This window comes from Ostrinia nubilalis, chromosome 24 (genome assembly GCF_963855985.1).
Source record: "Ostrinia nubilalis chromosome 24, ilOstNubi1.1, whole genome shotgun sequence".
In the NCBI taxonomy this organism is placed as follows: domain Eukaryota; kingdom Metazoa; phylum Arthropoda; class Insecta; order Lepidoptera; family Crambidae; genus Ostrinia; species Ostrinia nubilalis.
The window spans coordinates 9,172,575-9,187,646 of NC_087111.1; the positions used below are offsets into that span (position 1 = coordinate 9,172,575).

The 15,072-nt window shown below is 40.7% G+C and overlaps 1 protein-coding gene across 1 annotated transcript in view; it reads right to left on the reverse strand.

The window, feature by feature from the left end:
- Nucleotides 1-1,127: 1,127 nt before the first annotated feature.
- Nucleotides 1,128-15,072, reverse strand: part of LOC135083618 (mushroom body large-type Kenyon cell-specific protein 1-like) — a 32,264-nt gene continuing 18,319 nt past the window's right edge. The window contains exons 5-6 of the mRNA XM_063978318.1: nucleotides 13,607-13,741; nucleotides 1,128-2,493 (exon numbers count right to left, since the gene is read on the reverse strand). Coding sequence (XP_063834388.1) covers nucleotides 1,128-2,493; nucleotides 13,607-13,741 — 1,501 coding nt within the window. The remainder of the gene's footprint in view (nucleotides 2,494-13,606; nucleotides 13,742-15,072) is intronic.

The window sequence follows — 15,072 nt, forward strand, 5'->3', positions numbered from 1 at the left end:
GACGGCACGACAACCGCACTACCCGCCGAATAGCGCTAATAATTTCATTCAATATATTACCTATCTAATTATAAAAACACCGCACAAAATCTGCAATAGTTCACTTAAAAATCGATAACATTTACACTCATAGCTAGCTTTATAATTAATTTGTTACATTGTTTTTTTTTTACTTAAAATTATTTAAATAGTTAATTTTTAACTTTAACTTTTGGTTGTCTTTTACTTAAAACAAGGTCAAAAATCGAGGCTTTTCAGTTTCGCGGAAATTTTGTACAACCCTGACATCTGTGGAACGCGCAGTGTCATTCTGTACTCGGTTACATTTTTACGAAATCATCTCGGTGAAGAATTTTTGAACGACTTTAAAAATGTATCAATGATAATTTTAAAATGTAAATATTAATTTGTTTTTACAAGTAGGTGCCACTCACGAATCTGGATTTGACAAGTCAAAATGTCTTCGTAACGAAATGAAATGTCATAATGGTCAGAACAACACTGGAGCCTCAACGGATGACGCCAAAAGGATCCGAACGTCGGTATCTAAGACTACTTGTGATTTTGCATAGTAAAGCTGTGTTACGTTGAACTGGTTGTGACTTTTAGGTAACTATTGTGTTATTTGGTGATTAAGGTGTCCACGTATATGTAGAGTGAAGAGAGTCTGGGCCGACAGAGGGAAGCTAAACCCAAACCATATGCAAGTGTGAAACGACCGGCGCGAGCGGCGCGGTCCTGGGTACGGATAAAAGCCTGCAGCTAACGTTATTGTCACTACAACAGTATACACAAATAATGCGTGAGTTTCGTACGAAGAATCCTTAAATGTTCTATTGCACACTAAAAAGTCGTCAATGAAGTGTCGCGTCGCCTCGCCGGTACGGGGCCGGTCCGGCCGGGCGCAATAGGCCCCCGGGGACCGCGCGTACCCGCGACCGACGCCCAGGCACAGCGGCTGGCCCCGGGCGCGGGGCTCGGCGCCCCGGCGGCTCAGGGCAGGACTCGCGCCTCTCCCAACGGAATGTACTTTACATAATATTATCACAAGACTGAGGAGATCGGAGCGTCTCGGCGCGTTTCGGAATCGGCGACCGACGGCGGCCGGGAGGGGCGGGCCGCGGGCCCTAGGCGCGGTCGGGGGGCGCGGGCGGCGCGGCGGGCGGCGCGGGCGGCGACGCGGGCGCGGGCGGCGTGGGCGTGCCGTTGCGCGGCCGCAGCTTGTCGGCGCGCAGCCGCTGCACCGCCTCGCGCATCTCCGCGGCCAGCTGCCGGTCCGAGCTGTCCACGCGCGCGCGCCGCGCCGGCGGCTCCTCGGCCGGCTCGCCCGCCAGCCGCCGCAGCAGGCTGGGCGCGTCCTGCGGCGCCAGCGGCGGCCGCGGCTCCGTCAGCCGGTGCATCAGCGCGGCGCCGGGCCGCTCCAGGCTCGACCTGATGATGCCCTCGAGGAAGGAGCCGTTCGCCGGCGGGGGCGCCTCCTCGCGCAGTCGCCGCATCATGTGCGACGCGTACAAGTCCGGTGACGGCGGCGCGAATCCAGCGCCGGGCCAGAACGGATATCCCGGCGGATACGCGGGAGTCTCGGGGCCGTTGAGCCCGTTCGAGAACGGTTTCGTCGGCGGCTTCGGCGGCGGAGGCTTCGGCGGCTGCGGCTTGACGTCCTGCGGGGGCTTCGGCTCCCGCTTCCTCGGCCGCATCAGATGCCGCTCCTTCACCTTGTACTCCAGAGTGGAGTGCGGCACGCCGTAGTACGAGCCCGCTCGGTGCACGGACATCTCGCCCCTCTGCACGGCCTTGACGGCCTCGACGAGGCTGTCCCTGTCGTAGTTCCGGTACTTGCCCCGCTTGGGGCGCGTGCCCTTGCCGCCGGCGGCGGGCTGGCCGTTGTTGTTGATGGCGGCCTTGGAGTTGCTGGGCACGGGGTAGCTCCGCTGGTTGTCGGGCGGGGTCTTGATGACGGACACGTGGCGGTCCGGCGCGCGCATGTACAAGTCGGCGGGCTGCGGCGGCCGGTCCGGCAGCTGCTGGAACTTCTGGCTGATGCTGCGGACGATGACGTCGTTGATGGACGTGAAGAGGTGCTGGTTGGCGGTCGGCGGGTCGGCGAAGAACGCGGGCAGATGTGCGGAGGGGTTGAGAGAGGGCTGGGGCTGGGGTATGATAGGTGTTATGGGTGTAACGGGTGTGGTGACTGGGGTGGCAGGGGAGGGGCTCTTTTCGTCAGGTGGGGGGAAGGTGGGTATTTTGAGGATGACGGAGGGTGGCGAGTCTGGTCTTTCTTGGTCGCTGTCGGGCTCGGAGTTGTCGGCGGCGAGGCCGAACTTGTTGACCTTGTTGCGGAGCGTGGAGCGCGGGATGCCGTAGACGACGGCGGCGCGGCGGGTCCCGAGGCGGCCGGCCTGGATGTCGCGCAGGGCCGACTGCAGCTCCTCGTCGGTGTAGGTGCGCCGCGCTGCGCTGTTGCCGGCGCCGTCGATGGCGCTGCGTTTCAGCCTGCAACAAGAGCGGATGCGTCAGCAAAATGTGAAGAAATTGGATCAGCATTGGTGTGATTTTTGTTCTGGAATTACAAGTGTTGGTATCTAACATTTGCACTTAACATTCTAGTGACTTTCAAACAGGATCTTCCTAATCTTCGATGCTCATAAAAGATATCAACTGAATAATTTCTAGCATTGGTTGGATTTTGTTCTGGAAGTACAATTGTCGGAGTCCAAGTGCCCAACATTGGCATAAACCGGTAGGTTTAACATAACCGTGTTCTTAATCATCGATGCTGATAAAAGACTTACTTAATTTCAACTCAATATTATTATGTGACTTCCCTAAACAATTTTGCACACTAGGGTGTCCCGAAATATCTTTTTTTATATTTTCGCTACACAAGACCCCTCAAAAGTTGCGTCATAAGATGTAGATTACCGTAAAAATAATTAAAAAAATATAAAATAATGTCTCAAGGGCTCTACCGGCATTTTTATGTCTCAAAAAATCACTTAATCAGCCCTTCACTGTTTGTCATCTATTATATTTTTTTTACAATTATTTCATTTTATTTTGTAATAACAGTGGCAGTGGAACCCTAAGATTTGATTTGCAGGCAATGACAGACTGTTTCCAGTGAGGAATAGGTTTGGTTCGAACTAGCAGAATTCATATTTTGACTTGTTTTTCTCAAATTTTCTACTTCTTCGGCGAGGCTGTTGGTATTATTTCTGTTGAAGTTTTATTGCTGTCAGGTATCGCACCGCACTTTTTTGTTATAATGTTACATACTTTTAACATAAATTTAACAAAAATTTAGCAAACATATGGTAGTAATATACTTTTTGATTTTTTTCAGGTAAAAACTACCTAAGCAAAAATCTTTAAAATATTATATTTAAACAGAATACTAATTGACATGTTAAATAGTTTTAGCATACTATTAAATATAAATAACATTTATGTACGTTACATAAACTTTCTAGCTGAATTTTTTGTTCTGTACGCAGTTTTTTATCAATGGTGAACTTCAACGGAAGTAACAAAATATTTTTAGTTATGAAACGCATACATGTTATATGTCAAATTAAAGACAATTTAATACACTCTTTTTCTCGTGTAAAACTTTTAGTAGAGTATAAGACATTTTGTAAAAAAATGATTTAAAAAGTAGTATCACAACAATGTAAAAAAAATCAATTTTCCTTTCATTACTAACTAAAGGTTGATTTTATCGATACAATTTATACTACAAAATATCAAGCGCATACGTAGAGCTTTCATTTAAATAAAAAAGTAATGAAATCGGACAAATGGTTTTCAAGTTATGGTTGATTTTCTAAAATTGACTGCCATTTTTGTTAGCTCCCACTTAGAGATGCCAATCATTGTTTTATAATAGCGTAGTAAAATTATTAACCTGCTGTGAGAAGCGAATTGAGTATCCTCAAATTAAATCGATATCTTGGCTGACCCATGGATTAATTAGGAATACATTAAAATCGCGCGCGTAAATGCCTAATTCTGGTCAAAAAGCCAATTCTGTTTTTAAAGTATTTATGGATTTATTGGTTTTTAAACTATTTTAAACCTTGCTGTGACTCATTGTGTACCCTCAAATTTCATAAAAACGCTATTTTTGTATTATTTATAGTTTATGTTAGGAACCCCTAAAATAGCAATTTTTAAAATTTTCAAGGACAGGTAGAGGCCTCAAGATGACAGATATCTAATTAAATTTAATGCTAATCGTAATCTCTATGTCAAAACGCAACTTTCGACACCTCTTGCGTAACCGTAGCTCAAAAAAAAATTTTTCCCATACAACGACGGGACACCCTATTGCACACCCCTATGAAAAGAAGACTGAAATCGCAAACAGTCGCAGAACGACCCGACAAAACTTTGTAAGGATAATTTGGTTTGTTTCTGACTATGACGAATGTCCGGGCACACCCACAGAAAACGCACGCTCCGTGAATCATGCGATTCGGCGCGCTGTCGGTCACCGCATATTTCAAAACTCATATTAATCCAAGATAGCGATATTTACTCAAGTCTCACCGATAACGGGCTACCATGAATGCTTCTTTACCTTTATTTATTTTTGTTTTAACAAATTTTAAACCCTGCACATTTCATCCTACGGTCTCATATCCCTTGCCGGGCGCTGACGTCTTTAGCTTCATCTTGGGTCTAGCTTTCTTATTTTTCGTGGCAATTTCCAAGGGATTTTGTTCTTTATATTGATCGTTGTTGAGTGCATTGTGGTGTGGGTATGCGTGAGGATGCAAGGTCGATGCACCGGGGACTATCGGTTGCATTTTTATTTGTTTCGGCGAGTCATGCGACCCAGATCGCGGTCCCAGAGAATGAATTTATTCAGTTATCGATTGGTATTGTGTATAATATTGGTGTTGGAGACCCTTTCGATGTGTGCGCCGGTTCATTATCTTATAAATGGATCTTTGCTACTTGTGTTTGTTTTACAGCGTGAGACTGATCTTGAGATTGATCTTAAGCTTAAAGCTTACTCTTGGACTTGAATAACTTTCTGTGTGGCTGTTTTGGAAATATCGCGGTTATTGTACGAGATATAAACGATTTGATCATTATATTTATAGTTTACAATTCATCAGATAGATGGGTGATACGCAAAGAACCTATTTACAGGACTATAGTTTTACAATACACTATGCCTTTCAATAGTTGCTAATCCTAACTGATTATAGCTTGCTATGGGCTATATTGATGAGTATTCTCTACTGCAGTTTCATCAAAATTCGTTCAGCAGTTTTTGCGTAAAAGATTTAGAAACACCGATTCATCCTCACAAATTTAAAAAAAATGTGTCTTTTCTTTTGTGTAGAGATATTATGACTTTAATGCATCTCTTCTAAAATACAAAGAGAAATAAAGATTAATGCATTGGTGTATGCAGATCTTACGTGAGTCATTTGGTTCATTATACTGTATTAAATTCTCTATCAGATGCAGAGATCGATGGCCCATCCAGATTATAAGTCAGTCAGTGACTTGCAAAATGTAGGATAGCACCCCCGCAGGCCTGTCAGTAGAATGGAAGGCTGGATGGAAATCTATGATAGGTTTGGATGCCATTTTCTTTTGATATAAGATTTTTATCGTAATAAAGAACTACATACATACGTGAGTACATGTAAATCATATAAAAATGTCGCGTTATATTTTAGTTTAAAGAACTGATATTGTAATAAAATTGAAATTAGATTCATCATCAATTTACTAATTTGGTCTCTACTGCAGGAGAATCACCCTAACCTAATTAACGCAAAGGTAAATTGAGGATTTGGCTTACACTTTCTAGAGTCTAGACTAAACTATGTTTAGGGCTGTCTTAGTTAAAGATCTATAAAAAGCCAATACCGAATGTCGTTTCTGACGACAATTCTATGCTGTGACGTAATACTCCAAAAGCTTAAACTATTTCAATGCATCTCTAGCTAGTGGCCTTCTGGTCGATAGCCTTCAGAAAACGTTTTTATTTGCTTAATTTACAAATTCTATTAAGGCTCCTGTGCTGAAACGAAGCTCTGAACTCGATTCCTACTCGAATCAAGTGTAGATTTGGGCCTGAATTTAATTTAGGCCTGTAATAATGAATTTCAATATTTATTTTAAACCAAGACTAGACTGGACTATTTACTTTTAATCGGCCAAAAGTTTGGGCGGTCTCTAATTTGTATGAGATCAAATTAGCCGACACCAAATCGGTGTAATGTGCATCGAGTTTAAGTACGCACATTACAGTGCAGATCTGTCAAATAAGTCATTCATACCGATTAAAAGTCCGATTAAGCTAAAGGCCGAAAAAAAAGTCTGTAGTCGGTCGGAACTCCAATGCAGTCTTTACACCAAACCCGTCAACCCGCCGACATGGAGTCGTTGACGTTGTCAAAAGTTATGGTATAAATCGTCGACATTTTTCTTTTGAAATAAAGCCGCCGACAGTCGCCGGGTTTGGTGTGTAGAGTCCTTAAACGACACTTTCGCTCGCTATCTGTGTCCCTGCCCTCGAACGGGACTATATTTAGTTCAATTTCATCAGCCGAATGATTCAAGGCGCAGGCGCGATAACGCATTTCGCAATAGGATCAATGACACGCGATGTGCGTTTATTTTTGTTAAAAAGTTCAGAGGACCTTCTAAGATAAGACTTGCTCTAGGTCTTTGGACGTGAGTTTATTTACCTACTTACTCTTAAAAGAGGGAAGTACTTAATTTAATTATTGGACTCACTCACTCTTATGGCGCATTCACATTGCTGTAATTTTTCGTTTTAAACTGCACGTGTAACTGAGCGACATCCGTTATAAGTTTTATAGCAAAACGCCTAGATAGAGCTTGCTCTCTATTTTGTTTGTTTTATAAATACCGCTATTAATAAAATTCAGAAGGTCTTGCACGAAATTAATGAGTGTTTTACTTTATCTCAAAGCTAGAAAAACCCATGTACAGTTCCAGAACCGAAAAATAGAAGCTCTATTTAATAAGGGAGAGTCTGCTAATTTGGACCAGTTTTTTTCAATCCCATTTTACACACAGTTTTCTTTTGTTTTTGCAATTGTCCATGGTATATAATAAAAGATACATTATTCAACTTACTATTTCATAAGTATTAATTAACATGATTGTTGTATATTTAGCACAAATTAACAAAGTACGAGTTCAGAGCTTCGGTCCAATTTAGCCAACCGGTTCGATAATTTGTACCACAGGGTTACTAAATTGGATTTCAATAAATTTCAAGCCTATAAAAAAACTATGGCAAAATATTATACGATACATTCTTAACAAATTAGGAAACGAAGAGGAATAGTAGTTAATAACATAGACAATCGATATTGTTTTACACGTTATCACGATTTTGAGTACAAGTTTTGTAATTCCAATTATCGTAACGCACACTTGTACCTAGTCTACTTTGCCAGTCTTTTGCTTTCATTTATTGTTAGTCAAACATAACTACGCTATTATAACTTCAAAATATTATTTATTAAAAAAAATTCACAATTCTTTGGTAAAGTTCCATACAACTTGATGTGGTACAATTTAGCCGACTAGGTGATAGTGCTTTTAAAAAATCGGTAAAAAATATAGCTTATAAATACTGAAAAATGTTTCAAATAATTGTAATCCACACTAATTTACGCTTCTAAATAATATATTAGAAACACCCTGTGATTAAATTTAACAAAATTACAAACTAAACATGTATTGTCAAAAGTTACTTGAAAACAATGAAAAAATACTTTTCAAAATAAAACACACGTGTTTGTTGTCATGGCAAAAATCACATGGCCGATATTAATTGAATTTAGTTGTGTATCGCTGGGTGTTGCAATTACAGACATTCAATAAATACTTTACGAAATATGAGGGTGGTACAATTTACCCGGCGGTACAATATACCGAACTCTCCCCTATATTGGGGTATTTCTGCTACTAAAATTAGTTTCTTGTACCTAGTTAAAAGCCTATCCTGAAAATGTACAATATTTTAATTACAAGATAATCTTTTTAATTTTTATGTCTACTACTTTTCACCCGTCTGCCAGCCCTGCGCAGATCTTTCGCAAGTCAAGATCGTTGACACACTGATATACGTTCCTTGACATTACACATGCGAAATGTTTATCGGCAGCTGCTCCGAGCAAATACTGCACTTATTTGTTACTTTGTCTGCACAGACAGTACATTAAACGGGACTATTCCCACCTCTCGTTCCCCGCTGCAACTCCTGTGTAGCCAGGATCTACAGCTTGACCGCCAATAAAAACCCAACCAGTGAAGGTCAAGTTTGTCCCGGGGGAAAGTTAAACTGTCATTGGACCCGCAATGAAATTAATCAGAAGAACTTGAGGAGTTCGAAGTTAAGGTTTGACGGCACTTTAAGCTAAACTCTATGACATCTTTCGTTCGTGTCAGCCAAATGACGTCCGCTGCTGGACAAAGCCCTCCCCCAAGGATTGCCACACCGACCGGTCCACACAGTATCCAGGTATTTCCCGCGACCTTCACCAGATCGTCGATCCACCTAGTAGGAGGCCTGCCCACACTACTTCTTCCGGGTGGTCGTCGTTATTTTGTACTAGCATCGAATAAATACTTTTCTTTCTTTCTTTCTTTCAAGAACTTTTCTGCCCCAGCAGCCATCTGCTCTACGAGCTAAGTATGTAGATTTAATAGGTAAAGATGACTGAGTTTCATGCGATGCTTCTTCTCAGCACTGACCCATTTATTGTCCCGAAGCAGTGGTAGGGTTTAAGTCGTGTTAAAGCGCTATTTAAAGCCTATTTGTATAAAATAAATGACTTAAGTCACACTGAAATAATATTGTGATGAGATGTGCATTTAAATAGATTTTAGGACATGTACCAATGAAATCTTCATAAAGCCTAAAACTATGACCAAGAAGAATCAACGTAAGTAACATAATATCTCAAATTACTTTTGACTTAGCTTACTTAATCTGTTATTCGAGAAAGTTACTGGCCGTCAGCGTTGCCAGTTTTTTTTTTCGCCAAGTCGGGACTTTGGTACTTTTTGAGTGAAAATAGCGGGATTCTTCCGTCAGAAGCGGGACATAGTAAAAAAACGTATAATATAATCAAGGTTTTCAAATATTCGTCTTTTTATTTGACATAAAATTACGTTTACGTGACAATAGATAGCAAAATTAGCCATAGAAAATGTATTTTAACAAAAAAATATTTTTTTAAATCAGATTTACTCTATCGTTTAATTCGTCTTTAGAATAAAAAAAGAAAAAAATAACAAAAATCGAAATTAAAAAAGTTTTATTCTTTAGAATAATATGGCGTTTCAAACAATAGTCAGTGCCCCGATTACGCTAATTTTAACGTCTCCAATACAGACGCGCTTCTTCGATTCTGCGATACGGATTGGTCAAAACAGTTGACGTCAGCTGTTTTGATAATCGGGGCTCTGGTGAAGTGAGTGTCTCTCTCCGAAAAGCGGGACCGAGCCTGTCCCGCGCGGGACATTTAAATTTGATTAAAAAATCGGGACGTCCCGCCAAAATCGGGACGTCTGGCAGCGCTGCTGGTCGTACCTACTCTAGGTTATTCGCTTCCTATAAAAGCAGTTTTCGTTATCTAAAACAACAGAGAGCTAGTAGCAAACAAAACCCTATCGCCCTATTAAAACTCGTATAATAAACCGGCGTCAATAACAAATTGTAACAATAACTCTCGGATTATCATAGCAAGATGGCGTCGGCTGTCAAAAGTTCGTTGACCCAATCAAAGTTTCGTTTTCGCGTTTTATGGGTGCGTTCGCAGGTGCATTGTTTTCGTTACTTGAGCCTGAGGAAGTGGGATTGCGAGCCCGTCACGAATTGTGCGCGCGCGCACAGTGCAAGCGGAATTGGAGCATTTGCGGAGCGATAAGGTTTTACGTAGTTATTTCCTGTTGGTTAGCCGACTGCAGCGAAGAGGGTTGTGTTTTTAGAATGAATATGTCTTTTACAGTGATATAAAAATTTGTTATTGTTTGCTAATAAACAAAATATCTCATCGATCTAGATCGATTCTAGATTATAGATGGAAATGTCAATTTTACTTTCTATTAAACGTCAGTGAACTACAGCCAAAGATAGTTATTTAAATCGACATTTTAAATCTGGAGGTCCTGTAGTTAGTTTATGAAATAAATTGAAAAAAAAACATAAGTTGTAGGTACCAATTTATTTACAGTTTACCTAGAAAGAACATTTTCGTTTTCAAGAACATTTGTTTTCGTGCTTCAACAGTCATTGGTGAAAAATGTTCACTTTTAAAAACATCTCGATTTTTTTTCAGTCGTCGTTTCAGCCGAAAGACGTCCACTGCTGGACAAAGGCCTCCCCCAAGGATCCACAAAGACCGGTCCTGCGCCGCTTGCATCCAGGTACTTCCCGCGACCTTCACCAGATCGTCGGTCCACCTAGTGGGAGGCCTGCCCACGCTACGTCTTCCATTTTTTTCAGTAATGAAAAGAAAATCAAAATTAATCCAACAAGCTATAAGCTGTCGCTTCCGCAGCACTGGACGCGATCCCAACAGTTATATGGCCTATGGTGTACCGCCCCATGGAAAATTGTTAATGCAAGTTTCCCGCCGACCAGCAACAGACCCGGTTTTATTGAGCCCATTGAATCGCCATGACTTGCCATTACTTCATAGGAAGCTTGCCATTAGGTGTTTCAAATGAAAGCTATTTAGTTTTTGCTTTGTTTTGTTGCAGATTGGTTAGGAAGACAATTTTTAATCGACTTCAATAAAAGGGGGTTCTCAATTCGGTCGTTTTTTTTATTAGTTAATGCGTATTTTAGAATGTAACAGTAGATAACATTCTGTCTGAGGCTCTGATTATTATTTAAACTAGCGGCCGCCTGTGACTTCGTACGCCTGGATTCCGTTTTACCCCCTTAGGGGTGGAGTTTCGTAAAATCCTTTCTTAGCGGATGCCTACGTCATAACATCTACGTGCATGCCTTTCAGCCCGATCCGTTAAGTGATTTGGGCTGTGCGTTGATAGATCACTATGTCAGACAGTCAGTCACCTTTGAGTTATTTATATTTAGATACTCACTGAGTTTTATGAAAATTAGTAAAATTACTTACATAAAGTTTATGAAAATGCATATTATTGTTAATAAATTCTAGTAAAGTAGGCATGTCATATTTCTGTTACGGAGACACATAACAGCAGTTAGGTGTTTCCGAGTCCGAGCGTACATACTTACAAAATTGTGTTAATTAATGCAAATAATAAGTTTGTCATAGTATTTATAGTGTATGATTACTTGTGTCATTCTAAATTAGACCAAGTATCGACCCTTGAAACCTGTCTCCAAGATGACTCACCATCTTATCATATTAAAATCCTAGTTCATAATAATATTCTACAAAAACCCTTAGGAAAATTAGTTTCATGAAGACCATTTTAGACGCACCTTTTAATCACTAACCCCTTATAAAAAGTTAAACTCTAGTTGAACTCTAGTTTAATTGACATTTAGGTTGAGTTGCACCACCTAACTTTGACCGTAACTATAACGATAACCGGTGTTTTTTGTATGGAGTTGGACAGATTTTTGACGTTTGTCAAAGTTAAAGTAGGATGGTACAACTCAGCCTTAGTTTAGAAATGTCATTTTAAACCAGTGTTTATCTCTGGTGTAACTTTTTAATAATAATAAGGCCCTTAAGGTATTCATAAATTCTACGAAAATATTGAAAAGTGCTGTGAAGGCCATTTTAGATGCACGTTTTTACCGCCATGGTCGATATTTAATTTTATCTCATTAGTTTACCTTCGCGTTAAAGCCGTAGCCCCACTAACCCGATCAACGTTAGCTCAGTAGACCTTTAAAAATTAGTCCAACGCGATTATTGGCAAGCCTTAATGAGCGTGGACAGCTAATTTGCGGGCTAATGAAGCTTACGTAAGAGGATCAAGCTTTACTTTGGTCAGGATTTATAATAAAACTAGGACTAGGTTACTACTATTTTTGTAGAGTTCTTTTGTATATCGGCCTTTTATTGTCCCGAAGCAATGGTAGGGTTAATACTGGGACGTGTAAAAGGGCTTTTGTTACTTGCAAAAATAAAATGAGATTTATGAGTTTTTTTATATAAAAACCTGATAGGTCCGATTTTGGTGCTCTATTATGTATGAGACGAGCATCTGAAACTCATTTCTTCAAAATATGTCGGCCGTTTGGTGTAGTGGTTCAGAACGGACTACTATGCTAGAGGTCCCGGGTTCGATTCCTGTCCGGGCAGAAATTGAAATGATGAATAAAATTTTAATTTCTGTGACGGGTCTGGGCATCGGTCTGGGTGTTACTATGTATAGGTAATATGTTACATACATATTATACATAGTAACACCTTACAAAAAGAAAGTATTTGAGTATGTTTATATCCGTTGTCTAGTACCCATAGTACCTACAAGCTTTGCTTAGTTTGGGACTAGAAGCGTAGTGTAAAATGTTATTTATTTATTTATGTAGGTACGTACACCGTCATACACTATTTGATAGGTATTGTTGTTGGTAATTTGTATGGAGACGATTTTCTAAGTTTTGTAGATGGTTTACTGTTGTGAATTAGCTCAAAATGTTCAAATTAAATAAGTAAGTGGACAATAATCAAAAGTCAAAAAAGTACTAAGCACACTACAGGAGTGAAAACCACATCTCCCGTTGTATTATCTTTGTAATTTACTTCTTTTTCGCACTCACCAACAGCCTAACACAATATATTAGGCGGCTATGGACTAAATCGATGCATATTTGCATCAAATTAAGGGCAATGGCTGGACAGCTAATCCGTTTACTTGTGGTTCGTTTGATTGCCAATCAACTGGCCTATATTGTTGTTGAGATAATCGTGTTTGGGCCATCTTTCAAAAGATAATGTCACAACTGGTTTCGGTAATAGATTTACTATTTAAATATTGCACATCGCATAAAACTGACAAATAAAAGAAAAACGGCACACTTTAGTAGGTCTTATTACTAGGAGGAACTAAATTTCTTAACATTATTCATCATTTCATCATTTCAGCCACAGGACGTCCACTGCTGAACATAGGCCTTCCCCAACGACTTCCACATCGCACGGTTGGTAGCGGCCTGCATCCAGCGCCTTCCTGCTATCTTTATCAGGTCGTCGGTTCACCTTGTGGGACGTCTCACGCTGCGTTTTCCGGTACATGACATCCACTCCAGAACCTTGCTGCCCCTAGGCCTTCAGTTCTGCGTACTATGTGCCCTACCTATAGCTGAAGACTAAGGCCCAGAACAGACGGTGAAACGCAACTGCAACGAAACTGCAACTTTCTGATGATTCTTATGAATGAAACTAGAACTGAAAGTGTCAAACTGGTCGCGTCATGTGTGGTCTCTCAACGGACGCTATGGCAGAAACTTAGATGCTACTCAAAAGTAACTAGCAGTTGCAGTTTCGTTGCAGTTGTGTTTCACCGTCTGTTCTGGGCCTAAGTGGCAATGGGCAGAGCACGTAGTATGACTCGTTGATGACGACTACTAAAGAAAGTGAATGCTTCTCACCTACTGTCCAGGATCTTGGCGTCAGGCGGCGGGGTGCCGCTGGTGCTCGAGGTGGACTTGGCGCTGAGGTCCAGCGGCTGTTCCGCCAGCGTGGGCGACGATGGTGCTGCCGGCTTCTCGCCTGACTCTGGTAGCCTGGGGACAGAGGTGTATGTTAGGTGGAGCCTGATACAGTTTAAACAGATGTTGGTAGCCTGAACAGTTGAAACAAAATAGATACATAAGTATTCCTTTACAGCTTGTTCCACGCTATCTTAAGCATGGGGCAGAGTTGTAGCACAGGTAGACTCATATTAAAGTATAGATAGTACCATACATAGCATTCTTCCGCTAATGTTTGAGGCCTTTATGCGAATAAATCACACTATTATGTAGTACATATTTACAACACGTCATGCCAAATCTTATGGTTTAGAATTCAGGACTAAGAGAAACAAATACGAATCCAGAATCATAAAGCCAGTGTTGATATTAAATACGCACAGCTGAAAGAAGTTTTAACCTATACCTTTTAACCAATAAACGTAGTTTAAAAGGAACATTTTGCTAATGAATTAAAGAAACAAATGCCTACCTTAGACATAAATAGTTGTAATATATTTGGAACCAAAAGGAAGGATCGGCAGGGCCCATACTGAAAATCGGTATGTTTTCAGTTACGAGGCGTGGCACTGACTGTGCTACTAAACTATACCACGCCAAATAGTGGTGACCTTTAAAGTTATAATTGATGGGCTATTCTGATAATAATATGTATTGTTATCCCACCAAAAACATGCATTTTTAATGTAAAATTATTGACAAGATAAGACCATAAATGTGGCTCGCATTGTGAAAGAGTTATTTCAGATCTCATGTAGAGTCAATATTCTACACACCTTAATTACACAAAAAAAAATTTATGCAGGACAAGGCAGGTATTTGACCGCAATCGTACCTGATGTTAAGTAAGATGCAGTCTAGGATGGTACATATGATATATGCCCTGTAAGTGCCTATTCACTATCGCCTCGAAAAGGCCCGGATTATAGTGTTCAGGAAAGACAGCAGCAGGCAGCGAATTCCAGTGAAATCTATACCTAAGTTAAAATATTTCGCTTTGCCGTTTTGTTACCACACTATTAGGTAAGAAAGTTTTTGTGCATAAGCATTAAATTGTTTTCACTATAGATTCTGTGATTAATTCTTAAATCTTTCACTTTAAGAGTCTTCCAGCGACTTGATTCACTTTTGGCTTGGTCCCACTCTAAAAACCTAGAGCAGATTTTTGTTGATTTGGTGTTTAATTTATTAATATGCATGTTGAAGGTGGGCCCAGTTGATGGAAGGAAAAAAATTAAAAATTCACTCTGGCGACTTGCCCCGTGAACCCAACTAAAAGTCGACCAAGTTACTGGAAGACATAAAACGAAACCAATTAAATCAATTCGGCGAAAAAACCCCAACCTTATTTTTAATTAATTTAT